The sequence below is a fragment of the Lissotriton helveticus genome, chromosome 6 (genome assembly GCF_964261635.1).
Source record: "Lissotriton helveticus chromosome 6, aLisHel1.1, whole genome shotgun sequence".
Taxonomy (NCBI): domain Eukaryota; kingdom Metazoa; phylum Chordata; class Amphibia; order Caudata; family Salamandridae; genus Lissotriton; species Lissotriton helveticus.
This window is the reverse complement of record NC_136067.1, coordinates 1,751,950,970-1,751,976,862: the sequence shown is the minus strand read 5'-3', so window position 1 is coordinate 1,751,976,862 and position 25,893 is coordinate 1,751,950,970. Positions and strand designations below refer to the sequence as shown.

The 25,893-nt window shown below is 45.4% G+C and overlaps 1 protein-coding gene across 1 annotated transcript in view; it reads right to left on the bottom strand.

The window, feature by feature from the left end:
- The window catches only part of LOC144763730 (lutropin-choriogonadotropic hormone receptor-like), a 1,068,475-nt gene that overhangs the window by 666,914 nt on the left and 375,668 nt on the right, over positions 1–25,893 (bottom strand). Inside the window, exon 2 of the mRNA XM_078649633.1 lies at positions 17,131–17,205. Coding sequence (XP_078505759.1) covers positions 17,131–17,205 — 75 coding nt within the window. The remainder of the gene's footprint in view (positions 1–17,130; positions 17,206–25,893) is intronic.

Genomic DNA, 25,893 nt, shown 5'->3' with positions numbered 1-25,893 from the left:
ATCTCCTAACATACCTTAAACCCCAATTTTGTGCTGCTGCTTCACCATTCTAGTAATGCTCAAGGTGTTGGACATAGGCAAATATAAAGCAAAAACCTATGACGTGTATCAGCTGTAAGTCTCAGTATATCCTGAAAATCATATATGCATATGTCTGTACTTTTTAAATTGAATGTATTTTTTCATTTATAAATGGTAATATTTGTAAATAATTATTTGAATAATATTAAATAATGTTTTAAAGTTTTTAAACTTTTCATTTTTTTATTCTTCATAATTATTAATAAAGATTCAGTATGACAAAAAAAGTGCAAAAGAAAAGACAACAAAAAACCCAGTACTATTTAAAGGAGGGAGAAAAACAGACATTAAATGAAGAACAACATGTGACGTTGAAGAAAAAGTCTTCTGGTAAGAGAACTAAAGAATTTGTTAGAAGACTTTTAATGAATGTAATGAATTTTCAAAATGGAGAAAATAGAAAGAAAAGTTGTACAAGCAATCAGAAGGAGACGAAAAAAGGACAAATTAATGGAAAATCTGTTTATGGGAAAACAATCTATGTTGAAAGAAGGACGAAAGAATATAAAGACATTAGGAAGAGAATGTATAAAAGTAGAGTACTATAAAATTTATTGAAAGATAGCAAAAAATATAAAAGAAAATCAGCATTTTGCAAGAAAAAAACAACAGTGAGAGTGTAGTCAAAAAGGCTTTCGAATTGAAAAGAAGATTTGTTTATAATAGTATTGAAGAGAATGAAAACATTGAAGGAAACAATGCCCTTTATGAAGGAGAAGAGTAAAAGAAAAAGACCGATAATAGAACTAACTTTTGCAATTTTTTTGAGGAGATTGGAAGCACACTTCTAGTACTGAACTTTTTTTAATGAAGAAAATTGTTTTCAACAAAATACATTAGATCATGCACTTGATGCCTGTGGTCATTGTTATGAGGCTACAAATGGTTGTCCAATTGAAAAAGAAAAGATGGTTCCTAGAAATGTGGAATAGGTAATAGCTGAAGAAGTTAAAGGGAAACGTACACAAGCACCAGTGTATAAGTGAGATTGTAGTAGTATTTTTAGTATACAACAATAATCTATTGATATATTACGACATTTCTTACGAGATTATGGTAAAAACACTGTTAAACAGGAGATTAAGTTGTTGCAAGGACTAGATCCTTGTAAAGTGAGAAAATATACTAACTTGCAGGGTCATTCTCTGACTTGTCTTTCAAGAAAAGTGTGTCAAAGTACTTTTCATCATTTAAGAATGCTAGCAGTACACACTCACAAATGTGTAAATTAGTAAGAAGATTGTACTATGTGAAAAGTCCTGCATTATTTTTAAGTGAAATAAACACAGCTCTTTTGCATGGCTCAGTACTGGATACAAAAAAAGTTTCTGATGATATACAGTTTTGTTTTTTTTGTCCTCAACAGGAGTGTACAGAAAGTGAGAGTTTGAGAGTGTAGGTGTTGAAGAAGAGACGGAATATTGAAACTGTTGGTATAGAGAGAGAGGAAAGTGAACATGCAGTTATTCTAGGTAATGGTGTACCAACAAAGGGTCGGAAAATATGGCAAGAGTTAGTAGATGTCACCAAACTCCAAAAGGCTACATTATATCTAGTACAAAACAATATTTATTGTAGCAATGTATATGTGGAAGAACAAGAAATATCTTTAGAAGATGATAGAGAAATTTCAACTAGCCAAATAGAAAAAGTGGACAACTCCAGGAGTGAAGACATGTCTGAACATTACAGCATACATCCTCTACATTCAAAAGAAGTGATAGGAAACACTATTGAATTATTTCAAATGAAGAAAGTGAAGGGAACTCCTATGAGGGTTTGGGAAAAAAGTTTAGATGCTCATTGTTTCCACAGCTCTTCCCCATTGGAAAAGGTGGACGATATGATGAACGACCAGTACAGATTCTGGCTTCAGAATATCGTACGACAAGATTGTACGCAGATGATCCAAGATTTAGACAGTGTATTCCATATTTATTTCATTTTCTGTTTGAAAGTGACTTGTCTGCAATTTCACATGCAGTGAACCACATATTAAAAGCAGGAGTTCAACTTAAGCATGTTTCTGCAAAGGATTTTTTGGACAAAGCTCAACAAAGAGATGATCATTTAGAATCTCAATTAATTAATTTGATGGTGTGTTAAGAAACCTAGGAACCCCTGCATGGTTTGTTACACTTAGCTATGCTTTATATGCAGGGGACGATTTGCTTGAATTTCGACAAGAAGCGAATTCAAATGTAACATTTTTTTGAATTGAAGACAGCTGGAGAACTGTGTTCGTTGGATCCTGTAAATGTGTGCAGATATTTTAACCATAGTTTTCAAGCTATGATGTCTTTTATCTGCAATACAAATAATTCACCTCTTAGAGACGGTATTGATTTCCTTTGGAGAAAGAAGTACCAAGCCAGAGGTGCTCCTCATATACAAATGCTATTATGGATCAAGAATGCATCTAAATTTGAAACCGATTCTGATGAAACCGTTTTGTCTTTTATTGAAGACTTTCAGAAAGATTCATGAAGCCAAATTGCGATCGCAATAGCTGCGTTATAGCAATTGCAATCGCAAATTGAGTAAAAGGAATTCTTGATAGTGAAAATAGCAAAATAGCGAAATCGCTAAATCAAAATTGCGAGTTCGCAAATAAATTCGCAGAATCCTGGAACAAGCCCATTTGCGATATTAAAATAGCGAGAAACCATGGATTCTGCGAAATCATTTGCGAACTCGCAAAATATTCGCTATCGCCATTCAAGAAAAATTGCAGATAGCGAAAAACAAGATAATTGCTATTTGCGATGCGCAATTTAAGGAGAACCCAAACCAGGTGGTAACCAGCAAAGATAAAAAAAAAATAATAATAATTTAGCTAACTACAAACAGGTGCAGGCCTGCGCAAACACACTTAAGGACATGCAGCTGGAGCCTGAGGACTCTCAAAATGCCAGGACTCTACATGGTGGTCAGGCGGCGTAGGCTACAGCGAGCAGCACGGAACAGACGTAGGATCCAGGAGCGGATATTCCATCAGCGGGTCACCCTTCTGGGCCAAACCAGGGAGCAAATCTATGCTAAGTACCGCCTAAATGGGCCAATGATCATTAAGCTGATCCAGGACCTAGACCCCCTGATGCAGCACCCAACAAGGAGGACCAATGCCGTTCCCACCCATGTGCAGGTATTGTGCAGCCTGCACCTACTGGCCTCCGGAAGCTTCCAGGGGATAGTTGCTGTTGCAGGGGGGATATCCCAGCCCACCATGTCCCGCTGCCTAAGGAGTTTCCTGGATGCAATGCTGACCCGGCTAAACCACTACATATCATTCCCCACCACCCAACAGAACTTGAATGACACCAAGCTGAAATTCTACAACATCGCACATTTCCCGCATGTAATTGGATGCATTGACTGTACCCACATCCACATCTGCCCACCAGCACAAACGGAATACATGTACCGCAACCGCAAATCCTACCACTCCCTCAATATCCAGATGGTGTGCAATGCCAAGAATTACATCACGGACATAGTGGCACAATATGCGGGCAGCACACATGACTCCTTCATCTTCAGGCACAGCGGCATTCACACACGACTGGCCAGGGGAGACTTTGGCGAAGGACACCTACTAGGTAGGTACACATGCCCTAATAGTACACTGTGATCATGTATCTGCGCAGAACAGGCACTCACCCTGTGCTTCTTACCCTCAGGTGACAGCCCCTACAGACTACGTGAGTACCTCCTCTCCTCACCCCATACCTCAACCCTGCCACACCACAGCAACGGCGTTACAATGCTGCACACATACGAACAAGAAATTGCATTGAGAGGACATTTGGCTTATTGAAGAGCCGTTTCCGCATACTGCACAAGACTGGTGGGGCCATCAAATACACACCTGAGGTCTGCTGCCGCATCGTGGCCGTGTGTGCAATACTCCACAACATTGCTACCAAGCGCAGGATACCAGTGGAGATATCTGGCAGTGAGTCGGAAGGGGACAACCGCCCGCCTCCACATGTGCGTCATGCACGCGGAGAAAATCCTGCTGAAGGATACAGGCGCCGCAACCACATCACTATTAACTGTTTCTAGTGCACCCATTCCCCTCACAAAACACTGCACTCATGCATGACAAATGTAATAATGACATGAGTGTGAATCAAGTCAGACCATTAATCTTTATTGTTCATGCACAATAAATTGGCCTTTACTAATATTGGTGTCTCATGAAGAGAGTATTACTCCATACCTCCCCATGCTGGGGTAGTGGGCTTGCAGGGGTGTACTGCATGGCCTCCCTGAGAGTGTCTGAGTTCTCACTGTCGGTTACGATGAGACATCCCAAGTCGTCTATCTGTGTCCTGAGGGACGGTGTTGGCCCTAGTTGATGCTGTTGGCCTGCTGCTGCGGCGACGTACAGGCATCGGTGGCAAGGATGTGCTGCTGTTAGTTCACGCTATCTCGCTCACGCCGTCAGGCCCCTCTGCTTCTCCATGGGCAGTGGACTGGCTGCCGAGCACTGCTGCTGTAAGCAGATCTAGTGACCTGGCCACATCTTGGCAACACTGCACCATCTGGCCCTGCATGGCAAGTGACCTTCGTGCCAGCTGTGATGTTGCATTCCCAACTATATGGTTTGATCTTGTGTAGGCCGATAGGCGGGCCAGTAGTTGGCGGTGGCGGCGGCGGGTCATGTCCTGCTGGGCTACCAGCAGCTGGCTGTTCTCTCTAACAGCAGCGGTCATCTGGGCAATATTTTGGCCTGTCGCCTGCAGCTGGGTGTGAATTGCTGCCAGGTGACGCGCCTGTGTACGGTGCACCGCCGGCATGCAGCGTTCAATCGCCAGGCCTGGATCTGGTAGTAGGAGTGCCCTGCCCGTGCCTGCTGAGCCCTGACGCTGCTGGCGCCTCAGTGCGCTGGTGTGTGATGTGGCTCCAGCTGTGCGCCTCGTCTGCCTCCTAGGCGCTGGTGGTGGGGCCTGTACCACTGCTGTGGCTGTTTGTTGGGGTGTTGGCTGCACACCTGTGGCTGCAGGGGTGGCCCTGTCAGAACGGGGTGGTGGTGGTGGAAGAACTGCTGGTGGCTGTGATGGACCGGGTCGTTGGTTGGACTGGCCCTCACCCTCAGTGTCCTCCTGGGTCTCGGCGATGTGCAGGGCCTCGCTATCTGTGCTGGGTTGCTCTACTGCACCTGTAATGTGAAAGGGTGCATGATTAATGTTATGTATCTTGCACATGCAATGTTGATACATGCATGCAGGCTTGCTTTCCCTGACTGGCTTTTGGATTCACTTTGAATTTACAGCTCTGGCTGTGTTCAGCTAACTGGGGGGATATGATTTCACTACGACTACCACAATGCAATGGGGCATTTCAGGTGTGCATGGGCTGCATTGTTGGGGATGTCATATTGCTAGCTCAGGAGTCATGGGCATTGTTGGGGGACAGGGTCGCAGTCGCATGGCACTTACCTTCAGATTGTTGGCTGGGTCGAGACGAGTCCAGCTGCATGACCCCCACGCAGGCTTCTGGTGCAATGGTGTCCTCTATCAGGTCCTCCTATGGGGTGTTCGGTGTGGCTCCAGGTTCCCCTCCACCGGTGGCCAGTCGCTCCCCAAGCCTCTCGGCAATCCGCTCCTTAGACCGACCTCTCAGATCGTACCAGCGCTTTTTAAGGTCTTCAATTGACCGCTGGGTCACCCCAACCGAATTAACTTTTGCGCGGATGCGCTGCCAGATCCTGCGCTTGTCTGCCTCTGGCACCCTCCGGGAGTCTTTGCCAAAGAGCCGTGCACAGTCCTTGGTGACCCCCTCAATCAGATGCTCCAGTTCAAGTTCTGAAAACTTAAGTTTTCGCTTCCTCTCCTGCCCACTGCTCCCTTCTGCATCCTGGGACATCTTGGTGATTTTTGTCCTGCTGGGGTGCTGCACAGTCTAAGGTTTGGAGCTCCTCAGTATCCTGCTCCCACTCTCTGGCTCTGTGTTCTGTTTGTGGATGGGGTAAGCCTACTTCCTGGTTGTGATGTCATCAGTAGGCTCGAAATGCGACTTCCCGTTTTTGCGATCTCGCAGTTAGCGAGATCGCTAATTGCGATATCGCTAATTGCGAGATCGCAATTTCTACTTGGAAAAATGCCGAATCTGTGATTAATTAGCGATTGTGGCAAGCTCGCAATCGGCAATTGCGATCGATTGCGATTCGCTTTTTTGCATCGCATTTCTACCTGAATGCCATTCTGCGATTTTCAAATTGCGAATCGCTATTTTTCGCAATTTGCTAATCGCAGAATGGCACCTTCATGAATCTATCTGTATTTTACCGGTGCCATTCCAAAAAAGGAGGATAAAACAGCTTAAGACAACTAGTTTTACGGTTTCAAAGTCATCGATGTGGACAATATTGTCGACACAAATACATGTCAAAGGGAACATTTTATACAAAATGTTGTTTTGGATTCCCACTTCCAGTAATTTCAAAAGGAAGAGTAAACAGTTTCATGTCGCCAGTAAGACATACTATAACTCAAAAATCTGTGAAGAATACTTACTTACAACATAAAAAGAAGTGAAGATTCAACGTGTATTAATGACTACAATCCAGTGATTTTGACAATATGGAATGTAAACATGTATATCAAGTATGTTGCAGATAATTCAATTGCTGTTGCTCGCAATGTTACATCATATATAACCAAATCGGAAAATACGGAGTTGAAAGAAATGTGGGAAGAAATTTCACAAGAGAAGACTCTTAGTAATAAATTGTACCGCTTTAGTCTGAAGATGCTTTCCCATCAAGAGGAATCATTTGGGTAAGACTCGGTCTTGCTGCAACACAAAATTGAGTTTTGAAATCTCTATAAAAATTGAATACTTAGCATTGAATGAACCAGAAAAGTACAGATATTGTTAAAACAAATATGTTGGATACGTACTATCCCAAAAGGAGTCCACATCTGGAAAACATATGTCTCTATGAAGTACGGCAACATTATAGTTTTAAGAGAAATATTACAGAAAATATAAATGAAGAAAAATATGCAGTAATTGCAAGCGATGGATGTTTGGTAAAACATTCCAAAGGAAATCTTATTTATCACAGGAAACTCAGTTGCGATCCTCCAGATAAAAGGGAATTTTTCTATTTAGCACTTCTGCAACTCTTCACGCCTTGGCGTAGTGAAATGGAATTACTTGGAGATTTTGACTGCTATGAAGATTCTTTTAATGTATTTAAAGATAGCATTAATGCACATTAATACAAATGGTAAATGAAGAGATTGAACAAGAAACTACTATTGCAGCAGAAATGGCTAGAGACAGTTCTCAAGATAGTCAAAGTTCTGCTCTACTAAGTCAAGATCCACTAGGACAAACAATTCTTGAAAATGAAGCATCAATAGCCAAGAATGAAGTAGAAACGGCAATGCAACAAGCACAACAGGATATTATTGAGTTGGGAAACTTGGAATAAGAACTAAATATTGAACAAAAAGAAATATATCAGCAAGTGACAAAACAGATACAGCATGGTTTACTGCATGAAAAAAAAATGCCAATGTGCATCATTAAAACTATTCCAATGTCCATCAGTGGGTAATCTGGAACAGGAAAAAGTTCCTTAATTAAAGTTTTGAACAGTTATCTACGCAAAAACACTATATCGCACTTATATTGTGTTGTAACCACTCCAACTAGGTTAGCAGGACACAACATTAAAGGGTTTACATTACATCGATTACTCATGCTACAAGTTGAACATGAAAATAAGTTGGAATATCACAAGCTATCTGGAGAAGCTTTTATGAAGTTTCAAGAGTACTCAAGAAAATGAAACTTCTAATTATTAATGAGGTTAGCATGGTGTCAAACTTAATGCTTGCCTTTGTATATTTAAGAATGCTACAGATTTTAAAAACAGATTATGATGTTCTATTTGGAGGAAAACATGTAATTCTATTCGGCGACCTACTATAACTTACTCCTGTAAAAGGAAAACCTGTTTTTAAAACACTTCTCCATGAAGACACTAAGGGCCAGATGTAGGTAGCCAAATACCGGTCGGTAACGGCCGAATTTACTGAATTTCGGCCCTTACCGACCGGTATTTGGACATTGAGATGTAGGGCTTCCAAAAACTCCCGAATCGGTAAAAATTCCGAATCGGTAGATTTACCGAATCGGAAAATATTCCGAATCGGTAAATGTTCAGAATCGGTAAATTTACTGATTCGGAAAATAAATAAGAAATGGAACAAGTAACACCCTTGAGATGTAGGTGACCCCTAAAATACCGATTTCGCTGCAAATTCGGTATTTAAGAGTCGGTTTTTAGCATGGATTGCAAGTAGGTGGTAACCAGGTGCAGGCTATAAAATAGGGCCCCAAAATGCAACAGTGTAACCAGAATGGCGGCATTCTACGTCATAGCAAGGCGGCTACGGCTACAGGCAGCAGGAGAGAGGGAATGGAGAAGAGAGGAGCAGGTCTACAGGCAGAGGATCACACTATTCCAACTGACAGAGCCAGAGATACTGCAAAGGTACAGACTGCACCCCCAAAGCAGCCTGGACCTGATCAGGGACCTGCACCCACTCCTGGAGCACCCAACACCAAGGGCCCACGCCATCCCAACCCATGTGCAGGTGCTCTGTAGCATACACCTGCTTGCATCTGGGAGTTACCAGAGTGTTGTTGCTGCGGTAGGTGGGGTGTCCCAGAGCTGCCTGTCCCGTTTCTTCAGGAAGTTCCTGGATGCCATGATGCAAAGAATGGAGCATTACATCCACTTCCCAGACACTGATGCGGACCTGCTCAGGACCAAGACTGACTTTTACCTAATGGCAAATATCCCACACGTGATTGGCTGCATTGATGGCACCCACATCCCAATATGCCTACCTGCTGCCACTGAGTACATATACAGGAACAGGAAGTCATCACACACAATGAATGTACAAGTAATCTGTGATGCCAAGTACATGATCACAGATATAGTGGCCAGGTACCCAGGCAGCACCCACGACTCCTACATCTTCCAAAACAGTGGGATCTACAGTGGGGGAATTTGGGGAAGGATACCTGCTAGGTAAATTACTGTGTGACACTCCCTTGATAGATAATGCAGACGTATGTTAATGTGTGCCTGTGAGTAATGGTTTTCTCTGTTCACATTAGGGGATAGTGCATATGCCCTCCGTTCCTTCGTCCTGACACCCTACTTCAACCCCACGACCCCCAGCCAGAGACGATACAATGTGGCACATAAATCAACCCGTAACATCGTGGAGCGCACCTTTGGCCTCCTGAAGAGCAGGTTCCGCTGCCTCTACAAAAGTGGTGGGGCACAGCGCAGCAGTACTCACCAGTTATATGCTGTAAGATTATTGCAACCTGTGCAATGTTGCACAACCTCGCAACTAAGAAGGGCACAGAGGTGGAATTGGAGGACTATGAAGACCATGACGATGAGCAGGCACTGCCAGCCAACACAGTAGGAGTACCAACACCAAGAGACGGGCAGAGATCACACACAACTACTTTTGAGTAAGTATAGAGACAAAGCAAGGGTTTAAATGCAATGAACGTAGTTTAATTGGCACTACATTAAATGTCTGAAGACACAATTGTTACATCCTAAGTGTGCTTAGCACAACTGGGTAGACGGAGGTTACCTCACCCTCACATGTCCGACCGAATATCGCAGCCTCACTGCCTGTGCCCATGCACTGCACTGCGTGATGCCTGAGGTTGGCTTTGTTCTTTGTCTGCTGTGCCAGCGCCGGTACTCTGGCGTCTGCTGCTCCTCTGAATTTCTGGGATAGGGGTGCTGCTCCTGCTACTGGTGTTGTCTGTGTCCCCTAAACCTTCACCTCCTGTGGTGGCTGACTGGTTAGTCAGCAGCACTTCCATTGCTGTAGTGACTCTCCCCATCCCCTTGTGAGATCTGTGCAGCAGTGCACCAGCCCTTCCTGCATTGCAACAGAACGGCGACACAGCAGTGAAGTCACTGTTGCAAGACGGTGTATGCCCCTTGTCTGCTGTTGCATGCACTGCCTCTCCCTGCGCCTTTTTGCGCGGTCCTCATGTAGTTTGTCACAAAGTGACATTACACACTGTGACATGTCCCTGACCCCATCGGCCATGTCCCTCATGCTGTCCGCCATTGATGTTATCCCCTGGTTCATGGTGTCAAAGATTTTGTTCATATGGCGCATTTGTCTGTGCACTGCACTAATTGCTTTTGCCTGCAGGCGCTGCACCTTGACCATTGTGGTCTCAAGGCCACGGACGACACCCTCATCATGGCCACTCAAGCTTGCCTCCCGGACCCTACGACGTCTTGTGCCTCCGGATAGAGTGACAGGAGTGGACGGAAGACCAGCTGTATTTCCTGCCATTGACTCCATTGGGATATCACCCTCCCTTTCCTCATCGGAGGATGTTTGTAAGATCCTTAGCGGGGGAACGTCATGCCTCCTGGGCCTGCAGATGTCTGACACCTCTGAGTCTGCTGGTGTGGCAAGTTGTTGTGACTCATGTTGTGGTGAGTCAAGGAGCAGAGGAGATGCTTGCAGTTGCATGGTGGCTGCCTCTGGTGTGGCAGCTGCTTGGTGCTGGAGGTGTTGCAGTGCTCGGCCCTGCATCCCTGGCTTCTTCCTCACTCCTCTCCCTTTGGGGATGTGCCTTCTCCCTCTCCTGCATTGTCTTGCGCGAAGTCTCTCCTGAGGACAGATATGGACAGTGGCTCAGTGGTGCTTTCACCGTGTATTTCAAAATGAAATCACATATCATTTGCACTATTTCCTGGTCCTCCCCTGTCTCCAATTGTATTGTGTGACATGCCTGACATTATTTCATGTTGCCTGCTCTGATGTGTATTCTTATGACTACCACTCCAATAATGCATTGCAGGTGGATACTGAAGCCTGTACTGGAGTTCCTCAACACACAGCCACATTGGGGGAGGGAGACAGGCAAGGGGTGAGGAATGATGGACATGTCCCTTACCTTTCTTTGATGCAGATCGGGCTGAGCTGTCTGCATCACCAATCCCTACAACGCACTCTGGCTCCAGTGTGGACTCCACCAGCTCTTCCAGATCCGTGAGAGCAGGTGCCCTGTTCTTTCCTCCACCTGTATCATTGGCCTCTTTCATTCTTGCTGCCAATTTCTTTTTGGTAATGATCCTCAGATCATACCATCTCTTCTCCAGATCGTCCACTTCCCTGGTGGTCACTCCTATTGCGTTCACTTTTGACTGGATCCCCAGCCAGGTGTTCCTCTTCTCAGCCTCTGCTACCTGCAGAGACTGCTTTCCAAATATCTTGGAGTAGTGCTTTACCACCTCCTCCACCAGCACCTGAAGTTCACCTGTGCTGAACTTCATCTTCCTCTTCCTCTCTGCACCTTCCCTCTGGGAGTCTTGGGAATCCATTTGTAAGTCCTGCACAGCTCAGCTTCACAACAGCCTGTCACTGTGTAACTGCTCTCCTGTGTGATCAGTTACTCAGCACCTGCATGGGTGTGGCCACTTCCTGGTTGTGGGGTGGGGTGGATTCACAGGATTGGTTGATTGCTCTGTTGGTTGGCTGAGGGGCGGGGTGGAGGCACGTGATTGGTTGTTAGCTCAACTGCCTGCTTTTTTGTATCCCCGAGTCGGTATTTACCGAATCGGTATTTACCGATTCAGTAAATACCGATTCAGTAAATCCCATTCATTCCTATGGGCATCCAGGCCCATAGGAATGAATGGGATTTGCCGAATCGGTATTTGCCGAATCGGTAAATACCGATTCGGTAAATACCGACTCGGGGATTCCGAATTTTACAGAATCTGTATTTTTTACTGATTTTTTTCCTACATCTCATTTCCCTTTTCTAAAATACCGATTCAGTAAAATTCTGTATTTTAGAATCGGTAAAAATGAGTTACCTACATCTGGCCCTTATCTTTGGGAAGTATTAGAAATGTCAACATTTGGTCTTATTTTGAATATAAAGAAATTATTAGGAACATGCGACAAGCAAGTTATGAACATTATGGAGACATTCTTCAAGATATAAGAATTGGTGTTTTAACAAAACATGGAAAAGAAACTTTACAAAGTCAGCTTGTAATGAATTTGTTTCCAAATGAAAACATAGCACCTGAAATAAGGGCATCATATTATAATTAGTAAAAATCGGCCACAGTGAAAGAAAGTTGGGAAAAGGGAAAGTCTGGTTATCACTGCTGCACTTGAATAAATCTAATCTAAATTTAGGAAACGTAATTTGTTAACACAGGAAGTATGGTTGCTACTGGGAACTACTCCCATAGTCATAACTAAATAGAAAAGAAAACTGTCAATCCCCAGGGAAATTTTGAATGGTTTAATGCCAAAGTTTGATTAGAAACCCACTTTGCTACCAAAGCCAGGATAGCGTAAAGACATATAAATCCATTCTTATACACATTTTTCATATGATATGATATGTGTATGATATATTTTTGAGCCCTATTTTAGAACAGGCCATAGACCCAGCTATGTGTTTCTCAAATTTACAAAAACAAAAAAGTTAGCCAAACCTATGTTTTCACTCTTAGTGCAACAATAAGAAAAATTATGCAATACATTCATTTTTCTGAAGGCCGGTAACTTCATCTGTAGATGAACTTGCAAGGGATGTATGCAAAGATATTTGCCACGTAGAAATGGCTGTTTGATTATAACTGAAAGAAATTTGCCAAATCTGAGATTTCAAGGAACACAGTGTGATTTAGTTTTGGTTGAACATTTATTTTATGTATAAGGAATCAAGTTTGCGAGCCACTTTATTAAAAACAAATTCCTTTCAACTTGGATCAGGAAAAACCCCCACTGTAAGACAGCCTACCAGAAAGTAAAGCAAGTCTGCCATCAACCCATGAAGAAGTCTAGAATTGTAATCCAGAGAAATCATTATAAAGTGGATTCAAGCCTTCATTCCCTGGGATAGAAAACCTATGAATACTACAAAGCTTTTCTATTACTACTATCAAAGGTGCTTCTTATAAATCTGATCATGATGCAAAACCTCAGAGAAATCATCTAAGGGAGACTAGAAAAAGAGAAAACAGAAGTGATGGACTGGCATACCCCTGACGAATACATAGATGAGGAGGGAGGTAAATGTAATTAAATAAAAACAAAATGCATCAGGATGTCTCTCTTGGGAGTGATGTTCATGTCATCCCTACGATTGAAAATTGTGATGAAGAAGAGGGGCATAGTTTGTTAAATGATCACAACCCATCTGCAAAGAACAGTTTATAATGTGCAATTTATCAGGTCCATAATAAAATATAAACAATGTTAATTCTTAAATTACATTAAGTATATTACTATGAATAAAGAATTATACATCAATGTTTTATCCTCACTCTGGACATTCTCTTGGTGTTTCTAGAACAGATGAAATACCAGTATTTGTAAAGCTCTGGAGGTACTCTTATCCTCCTTTCCCCCCCTGTATTACATAATAATTGGGGCTGATCTCAATTGTCATTTTGAGCCGCTTACGGGGATTCCATCTTTCACTGTTGAGGAGGATGAGACATGGCTAATCCCAAATTGTTCCATGTACCCAGAAAATCGCCTGATGCCATTGGCATCAGTAATAATAATAATAAGTTGGTTGTAGCATTTTTCCTAAGGGCCTGCAATGGCAGGCTTTCATCTGATATACCGGGTGCTCGCACCTATAACAGACCAGGGAAAAGCACGACAATTGACTATATTCTGACTAATGTGGAATTCTGGGCTCACTTAAAAACATTCAGAGTAATCCCAAGAGTCGACAGCGACCACAATTTGCTGTCACTCGAATTAGCCTTTTCTCTGGGGAACCAAACAATACAGGCCGAAACAGGGACCCTCATTAACCAGAATCTACTCCTAACAGCGGGTGGCAGACGAGTCAGGTGGGAGAGGGTCGCCCAGGCACCTGATAAATTGGCAGAGATATATAATCGGGTTGCTGGGGCCTTAGTTGAGGTCAGCGAGTTGAGGAGTAGTAACTCTGAGTCCTCGTATCTCTTGGCCCTCCAGACCACTCACAATACGCTATTTACGACACTGGCTGGTCTGTTCACAGCTCCCGAAATTAGTAGGGGGAGAACCTCTAAGAGAGATCACTGGTTTAATAAAAGTTGCAGGGAGGCAAAATCATCCCTCCTAAAGGAGGTGAAAACGGGCACCCAGATTTCCATTAGGAATGCACGGCAAATATAAAAAAGTCTAACTCAAGCGGCTACGGCAGAGTGGTAAGCCAACAGATGGGAGAAAATCAAAGCAGCACTCGATACCCGGGGGGTTACGGGCTTTCTGGAACTTGGTGCCTGGAGGCCCGGCCTCAGGGCTGTCTGCGGCTGTTCCCAACCTCTGTGAAGAGGTGTGGCGTGCTCATTTTAAGCCCCTCTATTCACTAGATTGCGTCGCCCCCCTATAGTGACAGCTGAATCTTCAAACTTCCCTGATCTAGCCGTTGCGATGGGTAGTGCCCATGATAGTTATCCATGCACGATCCTGGAACTCAAGGCAGCAATCAGGAGTCTGATACCGGGAAAGGCCCCGGGCCTTGATAGGATACCTGGGGATTCATACCGGACCGAGCAAGGGGTTTGGGCACCATATATTTGCACCTTTTTTAATGCCATCATGCGGGGCATGGACATCCCCCCGACCTGGCTCGGGGCAGAAATAATACCCATCCATAAGAAGGCTTCTCCCCTGGACCCGGCCAATTATCGCCCCATAAGTCTGATCGGCGTCCTCCAGAAACTCTTCGCCCGAGTCCTCCTAACCAGGTTGCAGTGTTGGATGGACGACCACCACATCCTAACCTCCCTGCAGGCAAGTTTCCGGGCGGGGATTTCTACGATCGATCAGCTGTTCAGGCTTCAGCTGGTATACTGGAGAACAATCATCTTATGCGAGGGCAGCCTATATCTGATATTTGTGGATCTCAGGTCCGCTTTTGACCTGGTCCAGAGGGACAAGCTTTGGGCTATTCTAAAAGAGATGGGAGCCCCGGCCTACCTGTGTGATCTTTTTAAATGTTTGCACCAGGGCACGTATGCCAGGGTGAGGCACGGGAGGGGTGGTGAGCTGTCAACCCCGTTTCCAGTGGAAAGGGGTGTGAGGCAGGGGTGCGTCCTCGCCCCCACGCTATTTTCTCTATTCCTTAACGGCCTGATCGCCTTCCTACTGGGAGTAAAAGATCTGGATTCCCCCAGTCTAGCGGGACGGAAGGTTCCGGCACTAATGTTCGCCGACGATACCCTCCTATTGTCTAAATCATCGGGGGTATCCAGCGTACATTGGAGGCCTTTTCTAGGTTTTGTAAAGTGAGGAACCTAGAAATTAACTTTACTAAAACCAAGTACATGGTGTTTAATTTGAAACGCTCTAATTGTCCCCACCCGCACCTGGATGGAGTGGCCCTGGACCGGGTGTCCACTTTCGAGCACCTGGGGGTCCCCATAAATGACAGAATGGATTGGGGGTCGCACATTACCAAAGCTAACCTGAAGCTTGCCCAATGTTCGGGCGGTATTTTAAAAGTTTTTAACGAATCCTCCCTCAAATTGGTGGGACCGCCTTTTGAAATATATAAAGCCCAGGCGAGAGGTGGCGCACTATATGGCGTGGACCTTTGGGGACATGCAAGTGTGGCCCCTCTCTCCCTTACCGAGAACAGCTTTATGAGGCGCCTTTTGAGGCTACCACAGAGCACACCTCTTAACCCACTAAGGCTAGATTTGGGTTTAGTCCCTATCCAAGATGTCATTTTGAATCGTCCTTTGTTATATTGGAGACGACTATGGGCCACCCCGGAACTTGAGAGCTACAGGGAGGATCTTCGGGACCTGTTAGCAACCAGGGTTGCGGGTAATATTCCATAGCTAAAGCACATCCAGCACCTCTCCAGGGCCATCGGTAAGGGGGATCTGTAGTCTTCCCCCGAGGAGACCTGCCCCATGATCCCTAAGAAAACTCTGAGTGTGGCACTGAGAGAGTATGGTTCGGCTCTGTTAGTTTCAAGTTCTTCTCTGGGAAGGCTTACTGACACCTTACTAGAGACAAAGGCCCATCCCAACTTTGAGAGATTTCTGGATGATATTCAGCCCCCCTGGCCAGGAAACTTTATACCCAGTTTAGGCATGGCTCTCTCCCCCTCAGGGACGCAACAGCTAAGTGGTTAAAAGCCACACCTCCAGGGAGCACTTGCCCAGGGTGCCAGGGAAGCAGAGAGACAGATCTGCACGTTCTCCTCTTCTGCCCCTTGTACTCTCGGGCTAGAACGAAATGGATAATTCAATTCTGTAAGTCCAGGAGTATTAGAGATTATAGGGAGACCTACAGAATTCTTAAAACGGATACTGCCTTTCTGACAGTCTATGCAACATCTAAATTTCTTCTGTCTATGTGGTTTACAAGGTGTGCAATACTAAGAAAGGGTACTCTCACCAACTATTCCCCTCGGGGTAACCTGCTGTGAAAAAAAATTGGGGTGGGCTTCTTTTATTAAAGTAAACTGGGCAGCCTGGTGGGAATCCTTGGAGCGTTAGTGAGTTACTCATTCATGTAATTATAACATTTTAATCTTTATTTATGAAATTCGATCCTTTGAGGTCCTTTAATATTTTTATCATGTATAACCCTACTAAAACTGTATTGCTGTATGTAAATATGCCTTTTTATGGTTTTTTAACCGAAATAAAAGCTTTTGACTGACTGTAAAGCGCATAGCTACCTCTGAAGTGGTGTCCCGGCACTGGGGGCCGTTGGGAAGATTAAGCGAGCTATTGCCCAGAGTCACATGGCGCTGGGCTAACCTGCCGCCGGCACCGGGGATCAAACCATAAACCCCCTATTCTGGAGTCAGGCACCCTGGCGGCTGCGCCACACCTCTTTCACAATAGAGGTACATACTTAGAGCAGAGTCAATGTTGACATTATATTTCTGTGCGAAGGAAATTACTATTAGTGTTAACAATATAAAGCTTTAATAGAATTTTATTAAACTTAATGAAGCATGCTAATAACTTACATTGTTGCGACATCCTCACTTATTCCTCTAAACACTCTTGATGGAATTACTTTGACAGAAATGTGCGTAAAAGACCTGGAATAAGAAAGAAAGGACTTAAAAATACTTCCACCTTCGGCATTTTTTGCAGTTGAATAAGGTACATTGTAATTATTTGTGAAGGGCATTCTGTTTCGGTTTGCTTCCCCATCGAATTAAAATATAATTTTGAATTGATTTTGAAATGTTATGAGTAGGTTTATAAAGGTAAATTTATTTAATTTTGCTTTAAACAAAAGCAGATAAATCCATTATGGTTTCATACAATTTAAATGCATAAAAGATAAAAATAAAATGTACACTTGTAAAATATATCGGTACACGCTGGTTTATTTCAAACATCATCATTTGGTTTTTCTAGAGATAATATTTGCATATGCTGTTGACAGATATGTTAGAGCAGAAGTAATTTTTTGTTGGCATCCAATTGACACTGAATCAAAGGGCGTAATACTTTGGGGTTTCAATCCACATCTTAGAAATCTTGAACTTTGCTCTTATTGTTTATGATGACACTTGGAACGCCGTGTTGGAAGAAAGTCCCATTATTGACACACGCAGATCTACAGTTCTATATGCCGTGTATTGCTTCCATTCGAGAAAGTCCATTAGAAGGCATCATTGAGTCAAGTATTTGTTCTCCCTCTTATTCACTGAAGGGATTTTTTTTTATAAACCATTTTATTGAATTTGAAGAGTATTTCCATAAGATATAACAACATTGCAACAATTACACTATGTCTCCTGATCCCCTACTCCCCACTCTCAAGCCACCCCATTTCTCGCCACTGTAGGGATATTCTTAGGTGTATGAACTATGATCCAAGGATTATCAATGTTATGCAGATGTTCAATAATGGTGAATATACACACTCAGTTAACAGAGGGAGAAACAGCTTATTTTACAACAAAGAGTATTTAGTACAAAGAGCCATATTCTATTAACAAGATGATAAGAGAAAATGTTCAAAAGTATAGGGGTTTAGGATATTTCCAAAGTTTTATTTTAAACTAGACCATCTTCACCAACTACAGAAAGTTGTTGGAGATTTGTTTTTTAATAATTAATAAAAAGTCCTGCAAAAATAAGTTCAGTACTAAAGACTAGCAACATCTCTTTAGTCAGCTTAAACTGTCTATGACATAAAAAGCGTTTGCAGATAAAGAATCTGTTCCAAACAAGTTTTTTTCTGCTGAGAAATTATGTCCAGTGGCAACATTTTGCAAGATGATGAACAAGGTTGTGAAGTTTGTCACCTGCGCAAAACGTTGCCACCACAATTACAATGTTACAGCAAACAAATGATGGACGGAATGCTGACAATGCAAACATTCTCCCCCAGTCAAAAGATCTCGGTTAAATCAATCGTTCTTTTGCCCACTACGCCACCCCAGTTTGGACCCAGCCAAATGCAAATCAGTCTTGACCCTGTGCCTCTTGGGAACAGTCCAGACCGAACTGCCAGGCCAGGTCCCCCTTGGACTGGAAACAAGCATCCTGGGACCAGTTTCAGGGTATGTCACCCTTCTTCAGCCAGGCTAGCTTGAATCCAGTGGCACAGTGAGCAAGGGACCCACATTTGGGCATACCCATCTAACTTAGGGCGAAAAGTGTTACAGCAAACAAATGATGGATGGAATGCTGACAATGCAAATATTCTCCCCCAGTCAAATGATCTGGGTTAAATCCATTGTTCTTTAGCCCACTACGCCACCCCAGTTTGGACCCAGCCATATGCAAATCAGTCTTGACCCTGTGCCTCATGGGAACAGTCCAGACCGAACTGTCAGGCCAGTTCCTCCCTGGACCGGAAACAAGCATCCAATTACAATGTCATTCACCCTCAACAATCATGTACTGACTTTTCTAATCCAGCTATCCATTGCTTATTAATGATCCATGCTGCCAACATACATACATCGGCCTACAATTAGAAAATTAGGAAGATTTTTGTTTTTCACAAGAATAAATTGGTGGGGAAAGTGATTATATAAGTAATGATGGCTAAAAAATGTAAACTGATCCATATTTCATCTTGAATTGAATGCATCTTCTTGATATAATAATTATTTTACAGGATGATTCTCTGATTTATTTTTATTATCTATTCAGTTTTTGTATTACTAGACTTATATATGCCCGTAGTATTCATTGTGCTAGAGTCTAATTTTAGGAGTTTGGAATGCATCAAATTCAGTATCCAACCAATTCTGAGCGAGTGGCGATGATTTTGCAATTCAAACCTGCTTATCAGATTTTTTTTAATATTGTCATTATTATCATACAATGTAACAGAATTAGGCACCTCATTGCCCATTAGGATATAATTTTACTTTTGAAAGACATCTATTCTTAAACTCGAATTTCTGTGTTTTTAATACTGCTTGAAAGAAGCAATAAAAAGAATGTTCTAAAAAATATGTGGTATTCAATCAATCAATCAATCAGAGCACTTGTAAAGTGCGCTACTTACCCATGAGGGTCTCATGGCATTGGGGAGGGGGGGGAGCTGCTACTGTTAGAAGAGCCAGGTCTTGAGGAGTCTTCTGAATAAGAGTAGGTCTTGGGTCTGTCGTTTGTGGGTAGGGAGGGTGTTCCAGGTCTTTGCGGCAAAGTAGGAGAAGGATCTGCTTCCGGAGTTAGTGCGATGGATGCGGGGGACAGTGGAGAGGGCGAGGCTGGAGGATCGGAGCTGGCGGGTGGGTGTGTGGAAGCTGAGTCTGCTGTTCAAGTAGGCTGGTCCGGCGTTATGGAGTGCTTTGTGTGCGTGTGTGAGGAGCTTGAAGGTAATCTTCTTGTCAACAGAGAGCCAGTGTAGGTTTCTCAGGTGGGGGGTGATGTGGTTGCGACAGGGGACGTTGACGATCAGTCCGGCTGAGGCGTTTTGAATGCGTTGTAGTCGGCGTAGAGGTTTGGCTGGGATTCCTGCGTAGAGTGCGTTGCCGTAGTCCAGTCTGCTGCTGACGAGGGCATGTGTAACCGTTCTTCTTGTTTTGGTCGGGATCCACTTGTAGAGCCGGCGTTGACTTGTTTCGACATGGAGAGAGAGGAGTCGAGGATGAAGCCTAGGTTGCGTGCATGGTCGGTGGGTGTTGGTACTGTTCCCTTTGTGGTCCGCCACCAGGAGTCGTCCCAGGCTGAGAGGTGGGTCCGAGGATGAGGACCTCCGTCTTGTCCGAGTTCAGCTTCAGCCGGCTGTTCCTCATCCAGTCGGCGACGGCATTCATTTCGTTGTGGAGGTTGGTTTTGGCGGTGAGTGGGTCCTTGGTGAGGGAGAGGATGAGTTGGGTGTTGTCGGAGTAGGAGATGATGTTGAGGTTGTGATGGCGGGCCACGTGTGCAAGGGGGCCCATGTAGATGTTGAACAGCGTCGGGCTGAGGGATGAGCTCTGGGGGACGCCGCAGATGATGTTCGTGGCTTCGTAACGGAAGGGTGGGAGGTGGACTCTCTGGGTTCTGCTGGAGAGGAAGGACGTGGTCCATTCCAGGGCTTTCTCTCGGATTCTGGCTTCTAGGAGGCGTGTTTTTAGAATGCGAAGGCGGGCAACAGGTTCAGGAGGATGAGGGCTGATGTTTCGCCGTTGTCTAGTTGGCGTCTGTTGTCGTCTGTGGCGACAATGAGGGCTGTCTCGGTGCTGTGGTTGCGTCTGAATCCGGATTGGGATGGGTCTAAGATGTTGCTGTCTTCCAGGTGGCGGGTCAGTTGCATGTTGACGATTTTCTCTACGACCTTTGCTGGGAACGGGAGCAGGGAGATGGGCCGGAAGTTCTTGAGGTCCTTGGGGTCCGCTTTGGGGTTCTTGAGGAGGGCGTTAATTTAGGCGTGCTACCAGCTTTCCGGGAATGTCGCTGTTTTGAAGGAAATGCTGATGACCTTCTGTAGTTGGGGTGTGAAGGCTACGTCTGCTTTGTTGAACACGTGGTGTGGGCAAGGGTCTGATGGGGATCCTGAGTGGATGGAGTTCATGACCTTGTGTGTCTCGTCGTCATTGACGTTGGCCCAGGAGGTCAGGTGGTTGGCGCTGGTGGTGTTCGCAGGGGAGGTGGCGGCTGGCGTGGTGGGGTCGGTCGCGGTGTTGAAGCTTTCGTGGATGTCAGCGATCTTGCGGTGGAAGAAGATGGCTAGTGAGTCGCACAGTTCTTGTGAGGGCGGGATGTCGCTGGTGTTGGCGCTGGGGTTGGAGAGTTCCTTTACGATGCTGAAGAGCTCTTTGCAGTCGTGTGCGTTGTTGTCTAGGCGGTTTTTGAAGGAGTATCTCTTTGCTAGTCTGATGAGGTGGTGATGTCTGCTGGTGGCGTCCTTGTGGGCTGCGTAGTTGTCCGGTGTGCGATTGTGTAGCCATTTCTTCTCCAGTTTACGGCATGTGCGTTAGGAGGTCTGGAGCTCGTCGGCGAACCAGGTGGCTCTTTTGCTGGTGTGGTTGTTGGGTGGTTTCTTGAGCCGGACAAGGGTGTTTGCGCAGTCTTTGATCCACTGTCTGAGGTTGCGGGCTGCGGTGTCTGCGTTGGTAGGGTTGGAGGGGGGGTTCTGGGCGAGGGTGGTGTTCAGCTGGTCGTCGGTGACTTTCCTCCAGCAGCGGCGAGGTGACTTTTGGGTGCGGTGATGTGTGATTGGTTTCTTGAAGGGGAAGTGAATGCAGCGATGGTCGGTCCAGTGGAGTTCGGTGGTGTGGTTGAAGGTGACGTGGGACCTGTGGAGAAGATTGGGTCCAGCGTGTGGCCAGCGGCGTGGGTGGATGGGTGAGGATTTGTCTGAGGCCGAGGTTGGCTAGGTTGTCGATGAGGGTTGAGGAGTTTGCGTCGTTGTTGTTCTCGAGGTGGAAGTTGAGGTCCCCGAGGAGGATGTAGTCCGTTGAGTCGAGTGCGTGGGTACTGGCGAGGTCAGCGATGGTGTCGCTGAACTGGGCCCGTGGTCCGGGGGGTCTGTAGATGAGTGTTCCTCTGAGGGTGGTGTTGGGGTCGGTTTGGATCGGGAAGTGCAGGTGTTTGGCGGTGTTGAGGGTGTGATCTGTGTGGGTGGAGACCTTGAGGGTGGATTTGTGGGCGATGGCTATTCCTCCTCCGATTCCATTGGCGCGGTCGCTGCGGGTGATCTGCGATGTCGGGTGCAGAGAGTCATTCCACCAGGTCTCGGTCAGGAAGGCCACGTCTGGGGCGGAGGTGTCGAGCAGATTCTAGAGCTCGATGGCGTGTTTGCGTGAGGAGCGGGTGTTGAGGAGTATGCAGCGGAGGTGGTTGGGTTCAGTCCTGGTGGGTTTGGTGGTTCTGTCGCAGGTGAAGCTGCAGATGCGGCAGGAGAAGGGTCCGTGGGTCCGTTTCGGGGTTGTCTGGAAGCAGGTGGGGTTTCGTCCGGCATTGATTGCGTGGAGGCTGCTGGCGTCGTAATGCGTTCTGGTGTCGTGGCGTTCACGGGGTCCAGGGGTCCTGGTGCTGGGCAGGGTCCAGGCGCGGACGGGCGCAGACGGGCATGCCTTTGGCACGCCAGCAGCGCGGCCACACAGTGGCCGCCATTTAAGGCGGGGAGGGAGGGCGGAGCAGCTGGGGGGCGGGAGCGGGGCAGCGAGGAGGCGGGGCCACAGGGGGCAGCAGCGGGAAAACGGGGGAAGCAGGAGCATGAGGAGGAAGTGGGGGGACAATAGAAGGGCTGGGGCCGAGAAGGGAGAACAAAAAACAAAAAATACAGGGAGGAGGACACAAAGGAAGGGCAAGGCACCTCGGCAGTCAGGGCAGGCCCGGCAAAGAAGGCTCGAACTCGCGCTCCGAGCGGCGTGGAGCAGAACCAGTCAGACAGGCGGAGCTGTTGGCAGTAGGGGGGTGACGTGACCTGCAAGCAGGGTCAGGGTTCACTCCTGATGACCAGCAGCAGCTGCCATTTAAGGCAGGGAGGGAGGGCGGAGCAGCTGGGAGGCGAGAGCGGGCGGGGAGGGGGCAGGGCTGCAGGGGGCAGCGGCGGGAAAACGGGGGAAGCAGGAGCACGAGTGGGGTGTGGGGGGGGACAATAGAAGGGCTGAGGCCGAGAATGGAGAACAAAAAATCGAAAAATACAGGGAGGAGGACACCAAGGAAGGACGCAAGGCACCGCGGCGGTCAGGGTAGTCCGGGAACAGAAGGCTCGAACTCGCGCTCCGAGCTGCGTGGAGCAGTAGCAGTAAACCAAAACATATCAGCCTATGGTCGTCTTCAGAGCAAGGGACCAAGAGAAAGAATAGTGAGCTTAGCTCTAATTACGTATACATTTTTGAATGACTAAGGCCCTGACCACTTGCTACATCAGGCCTTCGCAACTAAAATGCAAAATTGACCACTGGGAGCAAATGGGACATTAATAGTATGGGATCGGTGTAACTTAAGCTCTGTAGGCACTGTTTGCCCAGAAGTAAGATTCCAGACTCATGGAGAGGTTCCCTACTCCATCTAGTATACAAAAATGCCCCCCACCCCTCGGATGACCCAATGAACTACAGATTGATAGCTCTAATAGAGGTAGAGGCTACATACCTCACAAGTCTATTGTTAATGGACTTGGAAGCATTGTCTCAAGATAAAAACATCATCATACTAAATCAAACAGGCTTTTACCCTGGAGTTGGTACTATTACCAATATCACTGCCTTGTTATGTTAATCGAATTCTCTCGGATTTAGAAATCTTTATTATTTACTGTTTTGCTGATCTAAATGGGGCGCTTCATACACTATTGTGAAATATGTAATGGTCCAAACTGAACCAAGGGGCATTCTTTCAAATCTGTTTCAAGCAATACAACTGTTACATTCACACACGTGGGTTCAAGTAAAGCTGAGAGAAAGAAACACATTGTCTCAGAAAATATCCACAGGTGACGGATTAAAGCAAAGATGTGTTTTGGTTCCCTTGCTTTTGATTCTATATATTTCCGACCTAAATGACAAAACTAGCAAAGAGATCTCTCATCCACAGAGATTTGCTCTTGTATTACTCCCAAGCTTGCAAAATGCTGATGACATTCAAATGCTGAATTAAATAGAAATAGGTTTAGGGAGGTTACTTTCAGCACTTAGGGGCAGATTTACAAGCCCCTTGAACTACTTTTGCGTCATTTTCCCCATGTTAAAAATGATGCAAAAGTGGCGCAAGGGGCTTGTAAATCTGCCCTTAATGTGTACATTACTATCAACCGCATGGAGATAAATATGAAGAAAATAAAGGGGATAGTCCTCGGCTCTCATAAAAGAAAAGGCTGGGCCTTTTCCGTAAAGGAAACAAAATAGAATCTGTGGAGACAACATATACTTTCCTTAGATTCACCTTTGATAAAAAAAAGCAAGTTAGAAAGATCAGCTCCAATCTTTATGAGCAAAGGCCAATTTGTTAACATACAGTTTTAAAAGGATAAACTCTAAAGGCCTTCATTTGAACCACTTTTAAAGAGTGTAAAAGCAAAACGAATGCCCACAATAACATATGGGACAGATATCTTATGCAGAAAAGAAGTCAGTATACTTTACGTAATACAAGCCAACGGCTATAGACCCTTGTTCAAGTTGCTCAGGCACATATTTTTTTAGAATTGGGGCTAATTAAACAGCATTTGCCAGAAAAGGATATTGATTATGCTTAGTAAGAAACTAAAGCAAACGGAACATAAGATGAACGGAATGCTGAACAATGCAAACATTCACCCCCAGTCACAAAAATCTGGCTTTAATCCATCATTCTTTTGCTCACCACGACACCACAGTTTGGACCCAACCATATGCAAATCAGTCTTGACTCAGCACCTCATGGGAACAGTCCAGCCCGAACTGCCAAGCCAGGTTCTTCCCTGGAATGGAAACAAGCATCCTGGGACTGGTTTCAGGGCATCACCCCTCATCAGCCAGGCTAGCTTGAATCCAGTGGTGCCCTGAGCACGAGACCCATGTCTGGACATACCCTTTCCACTTAGGACAACAAAAGCAAAGGGAACAAATGATGGACGGAATGCAGAACAATGCAAACATTCACCCCCAGTCACAAAGATCTGGGTTTAATCCATCGTTCTTTTGCTCAACACGCCACCACAGTTTGGACCCAACCATATGTAAATTAGTCTTGACTCAGCACCTCATGGGAACAGTCCAGCCCGAACTGCCAAGCCAGTCTCTCTCTGGAATGGAAACAAGCATCGTGGGCACGGTTTCAGGGTATCACCCTCAGTCAGGCTAGTTTGAATCCAGTGGCGCCGGGAGCATGGGACCCGTGTCTCGACATACCCTTCCCACTTAGGGCGACAAAAGCAAAGGGAACAAATGATGGACAGACTGGGGAACAATGCAAACATTCGCCCCCAGTTCTCAAAGATTAATCCATTGTTCTTTTGCTCACCACACCATCCCAGTGCCACTGGATTCAAGCTAACCTGACTGGGTGGTGATAAAAATACATTTATTTAAAAATGTGTGCTGCAAAATCGCAGAAGGAACTGCAAATCCATGGCAAACTTTTTTTTTAAAACAAGCGCAGTCTCCCTTGTTTATTTAAAGATTAGCACATGGGTGAGCCAGGTCTGGGGGGAATTTAATAAATGATCTTGAGCAAACCACTTCCTCTCCTTGGCAACCAATATTTTCTCTACAAAAACATTTTGCATCCTCTCACTCTGGGCATCCCACGTCTTAGCCACAGAAGCAGCAGCTGGGGTGGGGCTGGAGCTGGGAGTCAGATTCATCACAGTACGTACTCTCAATCCTTCCTTAAAAGTT